The 12,369-nt window shown below is 37.4% G+C and overlaps 2 protein-coding genes across 6 annotated transcripts; both read left to right on the top strand.

Moving 5' to 3' along the window:
* Positions 1-1,472: 1,472 nt before the first annotated feature.
* LOC107781079 (uncharacterized) lies at positions 1,473-8,774 on the top strand. Of its 2 annotated transcripts, none has more exons than XM_016601712.2 (10): positions 1,473-1,877; positions 2,027-2,089; positions 2,997-3,081; positions 3,166-3,234; positions 3,481-3,556; positions 3,776-3,824; positions 4,662-4,744; positions 4,829-4,898; positions 8,236-8,321; positions 8,433-8,774. In XM_016601712.2, exons 1-10 carry the CDS (start codon positions 1,542-1,544, stop codon positions 8,476-8,478), a joined length of 963 nt encoding a protein of 320 aa, XP_016457198.1. In that variant the 5' UTR covers positions 1,473-1,541; the 3' UTR covers positions 8,479-8,774. The 2 variants fall into 2 exon arrangements, with proteins under 2 accessions (XP_016457198.1, XP_016457199.1); XM_016601713.2 differs by having other exon boundaries at positions 1,474-1,877; positions 3,484-3,556.
* A 697-nt stretch (positions 8,775-9,471) lies between these two features.
* On the top strand, positions 9,472-12,156 carry LOC107781077 (uncharacterized). Of its 4 annotated transcripts, none has more exons than XM_075249766.1 (3): positions 9,472-10,085; positions 10,215-10,631; positions 10,725-12,156. In XM_075249766.1, exons 2-3 carry the CDS (start codon positions 10,301-10,303, stop codon positions 12,038-12,040), a joined length of 1,647 nt encoding a protein of 548 aa, XP_075105867.1. In that variant the 5' UTR covers positions 9,472-10,085; positions 10,215-10,300; the 3' UTR covers positions 12,041-12,156. The 4 variants fall into 4 exon arrangements, with proteins under 4 accessions (XP_075105867.1, XP_075105866.1, XP_075105865.1 ...); XM_075249765.1 differs by having other exon boundaries at positions 9,923-10,085; positions 10,195-10,631; XM_075249764.1 differs by having other exon boundaries at positions 9,923-10,085; positions 10,195-12,156.
* Positions 12,157-12,369: the final 213 nt, after the last annotated feature.

Here is a 12,369-nt window from a genome sequence, read left to right as displayed (position 1 = left end):
ATAGAGCTATAACATAGTTTTCTCATAATTTAATTTAAGACGTCATAGAATCTCTATATTTTTAATTAGTCAATTCAAATTATTTCCATTACAAACAGAAGCAATACCAATATTTAGGACAAGGTAGTTATTTAATACTAGTACTACTCACAAGGATACTAATACTAGTAATCTCTTAGAGAAATACAAAAGACATACTACATTAGAACTGAAAGTGAATTAACATTTTCGAAGAAATTAAAAGAAAATTACCAATATTTAGGACGAGGTAGTTATTTAAACCACAAGACGAGAAATTGCTAACAACGGAAAGTTGGAGCTAAAAACAGAAACAACATAAAATTGAGGGATCAAAAGTGGAAAATTATCTCCGGACTAAACACAGTAGTAGAGCTATGGGGCATTTGCATCTATACCCGCTTTTTGGGTAATATTTTAACTTGTGCCCGCTTTGCAAAAAAAATTACAAACGTACCCCATTTTTTCGCGTAACTTCAGCATACGGGGCTGAAGTAGTGAAGGCAATCACGCAAAACTTCAGCATTTTAGTAGACGGGCCTGAAGTAGCAAATGTGCTGAACCAAGTGTGTTGAAGTTTTTGTTTGTAATTGTTGAACTTAAGCATCGTAGCTGAAGTTTTGTTCTCTATTTTGCTGAAGTTTTTGTTTGTAATTGCTGAACTTAAGCATAGTAGTTGAAGTTTTGTTCTCTATTTGCTTAAGTTTTTGTTCGTAATTGCACTAAATAAGCTGAAGTTTTTTTGTCCTGGATTCATTAGTTTTGTCATTAAGCTTTTTCAAAAATTTCGGCAGAAGATGCTGAAGTTATTTAGTTCATTTATAAAAACTTCAGCACTAAATAAGCTGAAGTTTTTTTGTCTTGGATAAGCTTTTTCAAAAACTTCAGCAGAAGATGCTGAAGTTATTTAGTTCATTTGTAAAAACTTCAGCACTAAATAAGCTAAAGTTTTTTGTCATGGATTCATTAGTTTTGTCGTAAAGTTTTTTAAAAAACTTTAGCAGAAGATGCTGAAATTATTTAGTTCATTTGTAAAAACTTCAGCACTATATAAGCTGAAGTTTTTGAAAAAGCTTTCTAACATACTAGATAAATAATCACCTTATTCTTTCGTAGTGTATTACTACTATAAAATAATCAGATTGTCAACAGTATATAAATCATAAATTTTGAAACAATAAACGTGAAAAGAACAGAATTACGTGGAAATATTCACAAATTATTGTCTACTAACTTACGTAATTATTTATAATTTATTTTTAAATAATCTGAGAAACATACTTATGACAATCATCCCATGAATTGAAGTTTTATAGCAGCACCAACATCAGCTAAGAAAGAGGAAGAAAGAAAACGAAAGAGGAGAAGGAGGAGGAGAAAGGATGCCGAAGTTATTTAAAAAATGGATACAAATTAAAAAAAATAAAGAAATGGGTATAGGTACACCGCCCCTATAGTTTTTTTCCCCTAAAACTGTAAAGGGAAAAAATCCGACGCACTGATTAGTTCTCGTAGTGTCTCCAATGGACGAAATAGCCCCCTATTATCACTACCCATATTATCAAGCTCCACCACCAGCAGCCCCTCCTCCGCCACCCGGCACCACATTTCACGCGCCGCCGCCGCCGGTGGTGGTCCAGCCACTTCCTCTTCCTCAATATCACCACCTTCACCAGCCACCCATCCCTGCATATGCACCCTCTCCTATTTATCCTCAGCATTCGTACGACGATGTTCGAACTCTCTTCATTGCTGGACTCCCTGAAGATGTCAAGCCTCGTGAAATTTACAACCTTTTTCGTGAATTCCCAGGATATGAATCTTCCCATCTCCGTAGCCAAATTTCTAGTAATTCACAGGTATTATGTTACATTTACTGCTTATTGGGATCTATGGTTTTAACTTCTTTCAGTTAGTTTCAGTATCAGCTTTGCTCTTCTCGTATTATGTGAGTCTGACATATCTGTTTCGCTAAGGATGTCTGACACATTGTTTGTGTTCCTGTCAGCCATTTGCTTTTGCAGTCTTTACAGATCAGAATTCAGCACTTACGGCAATGTATGAACTGAATGTAAGGCCAATTTCTTATACTAACTTTTAATTCTGTGAGTTATTGAACAAATGATTTACTTCCTTCCTAGTTCAATGTCCATGTTCTGGATTATCGGGTATCCGTGTATGGCCACTAGTGTTTTTTTTTTTCTTTTTCTTTTCTCTAATGTAAGTAAACTATCCATACTTTGGAGTACTAGACATTAGGTGATTTCTCAAGTTCAAATTTTAGTGGAGGCAAAAAATTAGGTGATTTCTTCCCATATTGCCCAATTCTTGGTGAGCAGAGTTACCTGGTATCTATGTTGGTGAGAGGTAGCAGGTACCTTGTGCGACTAGTCGAGGTGTGCAAGCTGGCTCGAACACCACCTTAATGAATAAAAAAGAAGATATTACATTTGGACATCATACCAAAGAAGGGTGAGGATTCTAATCAGGAGTGCTTATTACTTTATACAAAAGATGAACACATGTTTTGCTTCTTAGAAGGAGGCTTAGCAATAATGGGATCCTTGGCTGAGGAAAATCCAAACTGAGAATGCAAGAAAAATGTTGAAGATGGAACCTTTGCCTCTGATCTCAAAAATTGAATGAAGTTTAGTCTGAGAGGGGTCACATCTAATGTCATCTTATTTTTCACTCAACCTGTATGTTCTATGTTTTGAGAACTAGTTCTCTTCTGTTAGACGTGTAACTTGAACTTGCCTGAAACATGGAGAACAACTGAAAAGAATGAGAGTAGTGCATAGTTCTGTTACCTTTTATAGATCATTTTGCATTAGACATAAAATAAATAGGCACAAATCTCTTCCTTCATTCACATCCGATTGAGTATTTGGTCATGAATAAACAAAATAGATAATGATGTTAGGAAGGCATTCTCAAAAAAGGAGTATAACATTCTTTGCTTCTAAATGTGTGTCCAGGGAATGGTTTTTGACTTTGAGAAGGACTCCAAATTGTACATTGAGCTTGCTAAATCAAATTCAAGGTCTAAGAGGTTACGGACAGGTCTGTTAGGAATAGATTTCTTTCGGTTGTTAAAACTGGAATTACTTTTCCTCAAGCCACAGATTTGTTTTGATTAAACCGCAGATGATGGGAGGCCTGTATCAGAGAAGAGGATTAAAGGTTCTGCTGCTATTTCCAGAGACGGTGGTTCTGGTATAGATCTGCCTCTATAACATATTACAGTCTCTTCCTTTGGATTAGTAGGATACATGCATATGAAATTGAGAGTCCGTTGGCCATCATGTCATTTATATATGAACCAATTTGCTTGTGCGATGCTTTTTAGCCTGTCACATTTAACTCATTTGATGTCATTTAAGGATTAACTGCTCGTCAGTCACTGCAAAGCACTTTATCTAAATGCTCACTTCGCACATGTTTTGCACGCTTGGGCACTAGCAGGTGTTGGCAGCGTTCACATGCCTGGAATGGGTAACTCTGCTTACAACACGATTGGTTATCCACCTACACAAAGGTCATCTGCACTACTTAAGCACATTTTTGTTACTCCAAGTGATTCCTTCTGACTGGAATGCTCCAAGTACTTGTACTTCTAGCTGAAAGTCGAGCACCAAATAGAAATAGTTTCTCTATTCCATGTTCCCTGACATAGGGTATTGGATCTTAGTATTGTATTGATCTTGTGGATTATTTCTATTTTAAATTATATTTTTCTTTTTGTTTGGTGATTCAGTCAGGGAAAGTTTGGTGGTAGAGGGGTGAATCAAGCTGCTTCTAAAACGGTAAGGTGTATGATACATGGACAATCATTTTGTTCTTCTGAATGGCGATGGTAATTTGGTTGGTTGTTCTGTTACAAGTTTGATCTATAATTTCAGCTTTTATTTGGAAAGTTTTTTGCCAATTTTTAGTCGTATTCCTTTGAATTCTAAATTTTTTTACGGGTCTGTTTAGTCACTCATCAAGCATGTACTTCAAGTTCTTGTTGAATCTTGTAATAGATAAAATAATCAACATGTGTAAACTGGGGGTGTTGTACCATTAGTTAATGTATGAGCCTGTAATGTCTAGGTTTTACGCATGCTTTCAAATAATTTTCCATGTCATAAGGTGCATCATAACATTAAGATCAAATCACTTTCTACAACTCTCCATATTTTCTGTTGCAAGTGCAAAATATTGCAGCTTTGTAGATTATATGTTTTCCAACTCTGTTAGATTTATTTTGTGGAATTGCTCTGGTGAATGCAAAGCATGGTCAATTTGCTTAAGGGAGCTAACATTTGGAAGTGCATCAAAGGTCTAAATCATTTTAAATAATATTCTCCTTTTTGGAGCCATATAAGCAAAAACAATGAGTGCAAATCCTCTATGAGATTGCTTCTTGGCCGACAACTAGGATATTTGAAGTTAAGTTTATTTCTTTTTTGAAGACTCAAATTGGTGCTTCAAATGTACACTCATGTCACATACAAGGACCATACTCTTAAACAGATCTTGTGCTACTTCTGTAAACTAGTGGCGGTGCTGCCATTCTTAGTCTTGGATTCTCGCTTTATTCCCAGTCCAAAGCTCCTTTTTTGTTAATGTGATGATCTTCATGACCTTAAGTTCCACAGGCGGCTGATCCATGTCCAACAATCTTCGTTGCTAATCTGGGCCAAAGTTGTAATGAGCAAGAGCTGATTCAAGTATTTTCAAGGTTTTGACAAGTTTCCCTTTTAGTTCTAACCTCTGAAGTATTTGGTATACTGGATGGTTACTGTGCTTTCTTTGACATTGTTAGATGTCGGGGGTTTTTAAAGTTGAAGATGCAGGGCACATATGGAGCTCCTGTTGCTTTTGTCGACTTTCAGGTAAGGTTATTACTCATCTTTGCAGTGGCAGTTGCTCAACCTATTCCCACACTTCTTCTGCGTGTCCTTTATCTTTTTCTAAGTGCATCTTTGTCCCTTTACCAACAACTTTTTCTTTCTTCCCTGTAGATTCATTGCCCCCTATTTAATTTAGCTAAATCCTTAGCCAGTTAATAAGGACATACTGCATGTTTTATCATGTTGCCTCAGCAATCTTAATAAGGAAGTTCAGATGCATCTCCTAATTAAATTCTTCAAGAATTTAACCGTTGTAAGCACATTATTTAACTGTTGCATTTTCATTCAAGTAATCGTTTAACTGCAGAACATCCAAGATTCACCGTTCTTTTATATTGATAAACTTGTCGACTAAAATTTAGTGCTTCCAACTGGTAATTCAGTTTTCCTGTGGTTAACGCACTGGCATGATAATGTGCACTTTGACCTTGTTACTTAAGGCTGGGGTTACGCTAAACAGAGTACCGTTTCGCCTGTTTTCATCTCCTCTATTTTGCTGTTTTGCCATCTTAGGTTCACCTCTTTGATTATTCTGGTAATTCTTTTCTTATTTTCTCTATTTTTTATTTTTATTTGGCTAGACTGGCTTTATGCGTGAGTTAAGAAATATACTGCTGCAAGCTCGGTAACTTGGGAGTAGAATGTCAACTTTTATCTACATATTCACATGTAGTACATATATGGGCACCTTTCTTTATGAAATAGCAACGTCGGAAAAGAACTACCACACATCAGCACAACGATGGAAGAGAACTGTTGTCAAAGAGCTTCATTGGGTGTGGGATGTCATCTTAAGACCTCTTGTTGTTCTTAGCGAAATGTATTTATCAGTGCCCCACTTGGCTCTAGGATCAGGAATCTTAATGTCTTAAGACTGATGCTTAAATCCAAGCAACTGGCTCGTTTGTTGCTCATGCTCCTGAAGTTAAGATTTGGCGTTTCTAGGTTTATAGGAAGGCCGAACAAAGAGTTTAATTGCAAGGGGTCAGCCATCCATTCTGACACCCTTATGATAATTACAGCGCCGTATGAGATACCGTTGTGTGGCATCTTTGCTTTTGGGCTTCCCCTCTTATAACTGCCACCACTATTCTCATTTCTCTTGTCTCTCGTTTCTAAAAGTTAACATGAGCTAACACTCTTGCAGTGTAAGGACCCTCAACTCTCGATGGGACACCAACTGCACGAATCACTTTAGCAAACCCATATTTACTAGATGGATAGCAGTTATTCTTTCAATCAACAAAATGTAATATTGGGGAGAAGGAAAAAAACGCCCTCACTAAAGAGGCATTGCTCATTGTTTCAGATATAAATTAGGTAACCACCTAGTTGGTACTATCCCATATTTTGGGATAGGTGTTCCATTATTGATGTGACTGGGAAGCATCTTAAATAAAGCAACATGGTATACTATAATTGTTCTCATGCATCCTCAAACTCTTTACTGCTTTCTCTAGCTTATTCTCTACAGCATGTATTGCCTTATAAAGTCATTATTTAGCAGTGCCTCCAACATGTTTTGCAGCTTTAATCCCTTAATTTTGATTTTACTTTGTTTTAAAGAACCTTAATTTGGCTTTTTTTGGAATCTTCACCCTAAGGCCTGAGCTCTGCTTTTCGAAAGAAGCCTTCCTGTGTTCCCCTAGATATTCATACATTTTTTTTTTGAGAATGGTAAATAATCTTTAACTGTGGCACAAAGTTGTGCGAGCTGTACAAGTGTTATCATACATCTATACGTGTTTTTCTGAATTGAGGAATTGATAATGATTTCTTACAATATGTTGAAGTCATAACCAGTTGGAAAGAGAGTTACTTTTTAAATGCATATTGCAGTCATTGAGATATATTTTTAGCTATACATGGATATCCCATTGTGTTATCTTTACCTTCTAAGCTTTCTCATAATGTCAACTATGGCATCTATTCAAAATCTCACTTCATACTGATGATGTATATTTCCCTAAACCAATCTTCCGAGCCAACCCATCACAACACCCCACACAACCCCTCCCCTGTCCCAATAAAAGGGGTTGGTGGGGAAGCTTCCACTGGGGGGTACTGATATTGGAACTTGGAAACGTTAACTATTACCTTTATCTTGTTTCTCTTCCGTTAGTGTGCTACCACATTAAGGTCAATAATTTGTTGCATATCGTAGCGGGAAACGAGGATGCTGATATAGATGGATGTTAGGGGTGCTTATCGGGCGGATAATTACGCTTAACGGTTCGGTTTAACGGTTATCGGATTATAAATATAGTAATCCGCTAGCCATCCAATAAGACAATGGGCGGATTGATATCAAATTAATAATTATCGGGCGGCTTATCGGCTAAACCAAATAGAAATTTTTTGAACAATCATTCAATCAATACCAAACAGTTTCAAATCAATACCAAAATTTAATACCATCTAAGATCTAACCAAACGATATTTTTTAATTGAAGAGTGTTCAAGACTACTCATTTTGTCATATACGTATTAACCAAAATTTTAATACCATCAAGACTACTCATACAAACATACACTTATTAATCATTGAGATTTTGATTTTTCGACTTCTCAGTTCTCAGTTCAAGAGAGAGACGAGACTGACGACTTCTCTGCCTCTGGTGGCTGCAGACAATTGAGAATTAGAAAATAGAAATTAGGAATTTAGCCATTCAGGGTTTCAATAGTACTTTATATACATATGAGTAAAAGACTAGTATGTAAAGAGGAGATGTTCCGATGCCTCGGTAAGACAGTGCGAGAGGTTTGCCTTGGTGGGTTTGAGGAGAGGGAAAGGTAGGTCAAAGAAGTATTGGGGAGAGTTAATAAGGCAGGACATGACACATCTGCAACTTATCGAGACATGTCTCTAGATAGGAAGGTGTGAAGGTCGAGAACTAGGGTAGAAGACTAGTAGGTAGTCACGAGTTTATCATTGTCTTCCATGTATGTATAGCACTCTCGTACTCTTTATACTTAGATTTGTATTACTACCTGTTGTTTTGTTGCTTCAATTTTCTTGTTATCTTATTGTTGGTACTGCTTCGTGTTTCTGTTTCCTTTTCGTGGTTTATCCATTATTGTATTTCTTTTCAACTATGTTGTGACTTTGCTTTTCCTGAACCGAAGGTCTATCGAAAACAATCTCTCTACCTTAATAAGGAGGGGTATGGGTGCGTACATACTACCCTCCCCAGACCTCACTTGTGAGATTATACTGGGTCTGATGTTATTGTAATATGCTGCATATCAAGTTCACCTAAATACACAAAGAATAAACGGAGGTGAAACCTGAAATTGATATTACTAACCATGTTTCCAGGACACTGCCTGCTCAACTGAGGCATTGGGTCGTCTTCAAGGGACCGTTCTGTATTCTTCCACCTCTGGAGAGGGCATGCGACTGGAGTATCCTTTCCGAACTCCCATCAATTATTTGCTTTCTCTGAACTCTAAACCCATTATTGTTTTAAATTCTTTCTGCTTTTGCATTACATTTTTCCTTAATGAAATGTTTAGATATGCAAAATCACGGATGGGAATGCGAAGTAAGAAGTCAAGGTAAATGCTTGTGGACTACAGTCAGTAAAGATCTGGTGGAGCAATGCCATTAACAAATAACAGTGTCATTTACTTTGCTTGGACTGAGAATGGGTAGAAGTATTACTAGTTCACATTTAATGTTCTTCAGTTTGAAGGTTGCTATGAACAACAGCATGTTTCCTTTTTCAAAAGTAAAATGTGCCAGTTATTTACTTTTTTCTTGTGCTGCGTGATGTCTTCGACTCCATTGTCTCATCAACTAAGAGCATAAGTCATTTGCAATTTAATTTCTATGGCAGTGACCAAGTGCTTTACTGGTCTGCATTCTCTTTTTGGCTAGTCTCAAGATATTGCTCACTTATTTCAAAATTTAATACATTAAAATATTAGAAAAAGTTTTCTAACATTCACTTTTGCTAACCCCAGTACTGTCTATTCTCTATTTTACTTTTTAACATCGGAGAAGTCAAAATATTTCCTCAAATGCTCCTAAACAGGATTTGGAGACACTACCGTTTTAAAAAAAAATTGTCATGTCCCGTAAAACAGGTAGATTAGCAAAAATTACTGCTAGGATGCAAGGAATATAATATTATATGACGTCTTCTATTGGGAAAACTTATACTTACCTAGGATACTGTTGTGAACCAAGTTGACTCCATATGGGCCCATAGGCTAGAAGAGATGAATGAGATTGGGTCAATTGAGATTATTGGGCCGAGCAAAATGCTAGAGAATTATATTTGGGATCCAGGCCCAGGTAGCAAGTGGTTAAAAAGGACTACATGTTTGGAGAGAAGGATTATGTCAATTATGTTGAAGCCTCGCTCAGTTGGTCTCTCATCCCGTTCTCTCTAGTTTCTCATCCCCTTTCTTCTTAGCTTTAGATTGCAATTTCTCTTCTCATCTACTCTCTATTTCCTTTAGTGTTATTTTCTACTGTTCTATTGCTATTTGGTTATTGTAATTCCGTTTAGTGAGTAATATAGTCAATTGGTTTGGGTGTGATATCCAGTTTGTTACATTGGTGCTTTCATTGAGAGGTCTTCAATGGAGGACCAAATATTTCGAACTATCGATGATTCAATTAAGGTCGTGACGGATCCGTGGTCGAAGGATATCGCTGAAATTCGTTCATTGTTACGTAAGTTGGTTGAAAACCTTGCAACGAGTAAGCCTACTCCAGTAAGATTCCAACGATTCAGTGGCGAGGATCCAGAGTTATGGATTTCTCAGGCTGAATGTTACTTTGAATTCTACGGTACATCAGAAAACAACAAATTATTACGCCCGTCTATTTACCTAGAAGGTGAGGCATTAGAGTGGTTCCAATGGCTTCTCCGGAACAAGCAATTGACGGAGTGGGATCACTTTGTTGCAAAGGTGCGAATTCGTTTTTGTAAGCAGCATCTCGAATCACCGGAAGGTCACATGGCTACAATCAAGGATTATTCTACTGAAATTGAAGCCCAGATGTTTGACAATATCTCACATAGATGTTGTTGTTCCAAGGTGTTTGATACTGAGAGATCAGATGTTAAAGCCCTCACTGATGTAATGGAATATGATTTAAACATTGCAACATTAGGGGAGGTCCAGGTGTTTGATGAAAGCTCTCACGGAAATGAGGTTAGTGCTTTTATTACACAATCTACTGAAGATTTAGTTTTAGCGAGTTTGATAAAGCACTAACCTCACGGAAATGAGGTTAGTGCTTTTATTACACAATCTACTGAAGATTTAGTTTTGTCGATCCAGGTAAGGAATTCTCAACAGCATCCGAAGGCCAGGTGTTTGATAATTTTTCTCAAGGAGCTAGGCAAACTTTTCAAGAGTGCTCACTTATGGCAGATGACTTTGAGATAATGGGCTCGGTTATCAGCAAAGGTTTGGAGGCGGAGAGTGAAGTTTGTGGGAATACTGATCTCATTCTCCCTGCCTATAGATTTCCTTTTATCATTAGCAAGGGAGAAGGTAGTGTAGTTACATATGAAGATGACGAGCATTCTAGAAATGACGTGAGTCCGGCGTTTGATAATTTTTTTCACTATACCGAGCAATTTTTGGTTGACAATGAAGTGGTCGAAACACTCTGGGACAGGAACGACCTCTTAATGTTGGATGGAATCAGATTGGTGTATGAGCATACATCTCTACACCTTCCATTTGATCCTGGTGAGTCTGTCTCTCCATCCATTCTGTTCGAGAGCTTGAATATTCATTTTGATATACCACATTGCTTCCCTATTGCACTATGTTCTGCTGTAGTTGGCCTCGATGGTACTACGGAGGGTGGCAAGTTGTCTAATGAAATGTCCAGTTGCACAATGGATGTACAAGCTGTTCAACCTCGGCCGCCACAACCACTTCCAAAACCACATTTCTTGGCCTTACTATTGGATTTCTTGGCCCAGGTTGCGCATTCTGTCGAAATTGGTAGGTATGGGTCCAAAATGAATGCTCGTCTTCTCGCTGCAAACTTCCTTAGTAAAATGCAGCCTGCAATAGCTGCACTTGCTGCCATGTTACAGGAGTGTAAGGCATTAGAATTAAGGAGTGGGCCTAAGGTGAAGGTTCAAACGGTGCACCCTGTGGGTTACACCTTTTATGGTGTCATTGAAATGGTAGAGTTAGCTGCACACCATAAATTACATCATGGCTTAGATGATGCATTAGTTTATGTTATCCTCTTGAACAAGTTTGTGGTCGTAGGACAGGTTATAACTGAACTCAACGTGATAAGGCTGAAATTTTTTACTGTAACTAAGAAAGAACCTGGTTGCAATTGGTTGATTGCAGTTACAATGGCAAGATTTGATAGAGAGCGAGCTTCTAAAACTGTGCATCAGTGCTTCAAGTTGGATAATTTTAGCTTTGGTGGGTCTAAGCATGAGTATGGTCTGTATCATATTTCATGTGAGCATGTTAAGGAATATGGTTTGAATCATATTTCTAGTCCTTCTGGTGCTCCTTTTGCTGATATTGCACTTGATGAAATTTTTGGCATCCAAATATCTGAGAGTATTACCTACATTTTGACCTATCATGTAACTTTTTCATTTGATAAAGAAGAAAATGACTCCACTGGTACCACGAAGGATCTCATCTGGGCAGCAATTTCAATGGTGAAAGCTAACACAATTATTCTTCCCCTTTCATTAGGAATTGATATTGAAGAAAGAGGGAGTAAAAATGGCATCGCAGATACTGTTAGCTGTGAGTTGCTATTGGAAAGTATAACAAATGTACCTCACGTTGCTGAGAAAGTTCATGCGACAACCAATAGTGTTGCTAAGCTCAGGCAGATGACTTATGGAAGCTTGAGTGACACCATTAGGTGCTCTGCTCTTTTGGACACATCTCAAATTGTTACTCTTCTTTGCCATGGTATCTGGAATACATTTATTTTTCTTCTGAAGCTAAGCAATAAAGATGAACCCAAGTCTAAACTCCAAGCTACCAACCAAATTATGATCTTGCTCTTAAAACTTTTTGCCTATCGTAGCCCAGGTGTTTATAACACGCTAAATTGCCCAACGAGATTTTCTTTCTTGAACCTTGAGTCAGGACAAGGTTCTTTTTGAGGGCGGGAGTATTGTTGTGAACCAAGTTGACTCCATAAGGGCCCATAGGCTAGAAGAGATGAATGAGATTGGGTCAATTGAGATTATTGGGCCGAGTAAAATGTTAGAGAATTATATTTGGGATCCAGACCCAGTTAGCAAGTGGTTAAAAAGGACTACAGGTTTGGAAAGAAGTATTATTGTTTAACCAAAAATCTGAGTCTTTGGTCAAAGCTAAAAAGAAATTCGGGTTACTGATAATCAGGAGACGAAAATAAAATATTTTGGAGAATGATGGTAAAACAACAAATAGTTTTGTATTTCAATAAGTTCCCAATAGTACTCCGTGT

This window comes from Nicotiana tabacum, chromosome 3, assembly GCF_000715075.1.
Source record: "Nicotiana tabacum cultivar K326 chromosome 3, ASM71507v2, whole genome shotgun sequence".
NCBI classification, from domain to species: Eukaryota; Viridiplantae; Streptophyta; class Magnoliopsida; order Solanales; family Solanaceae; genus Nicotiana; species Nicotiana tabacum.
The sequence above is the reverse complement of the archived record's forward strand: the minus strand, read 5'-3'. Positions and strand labels throughout refer to the sequence as shown.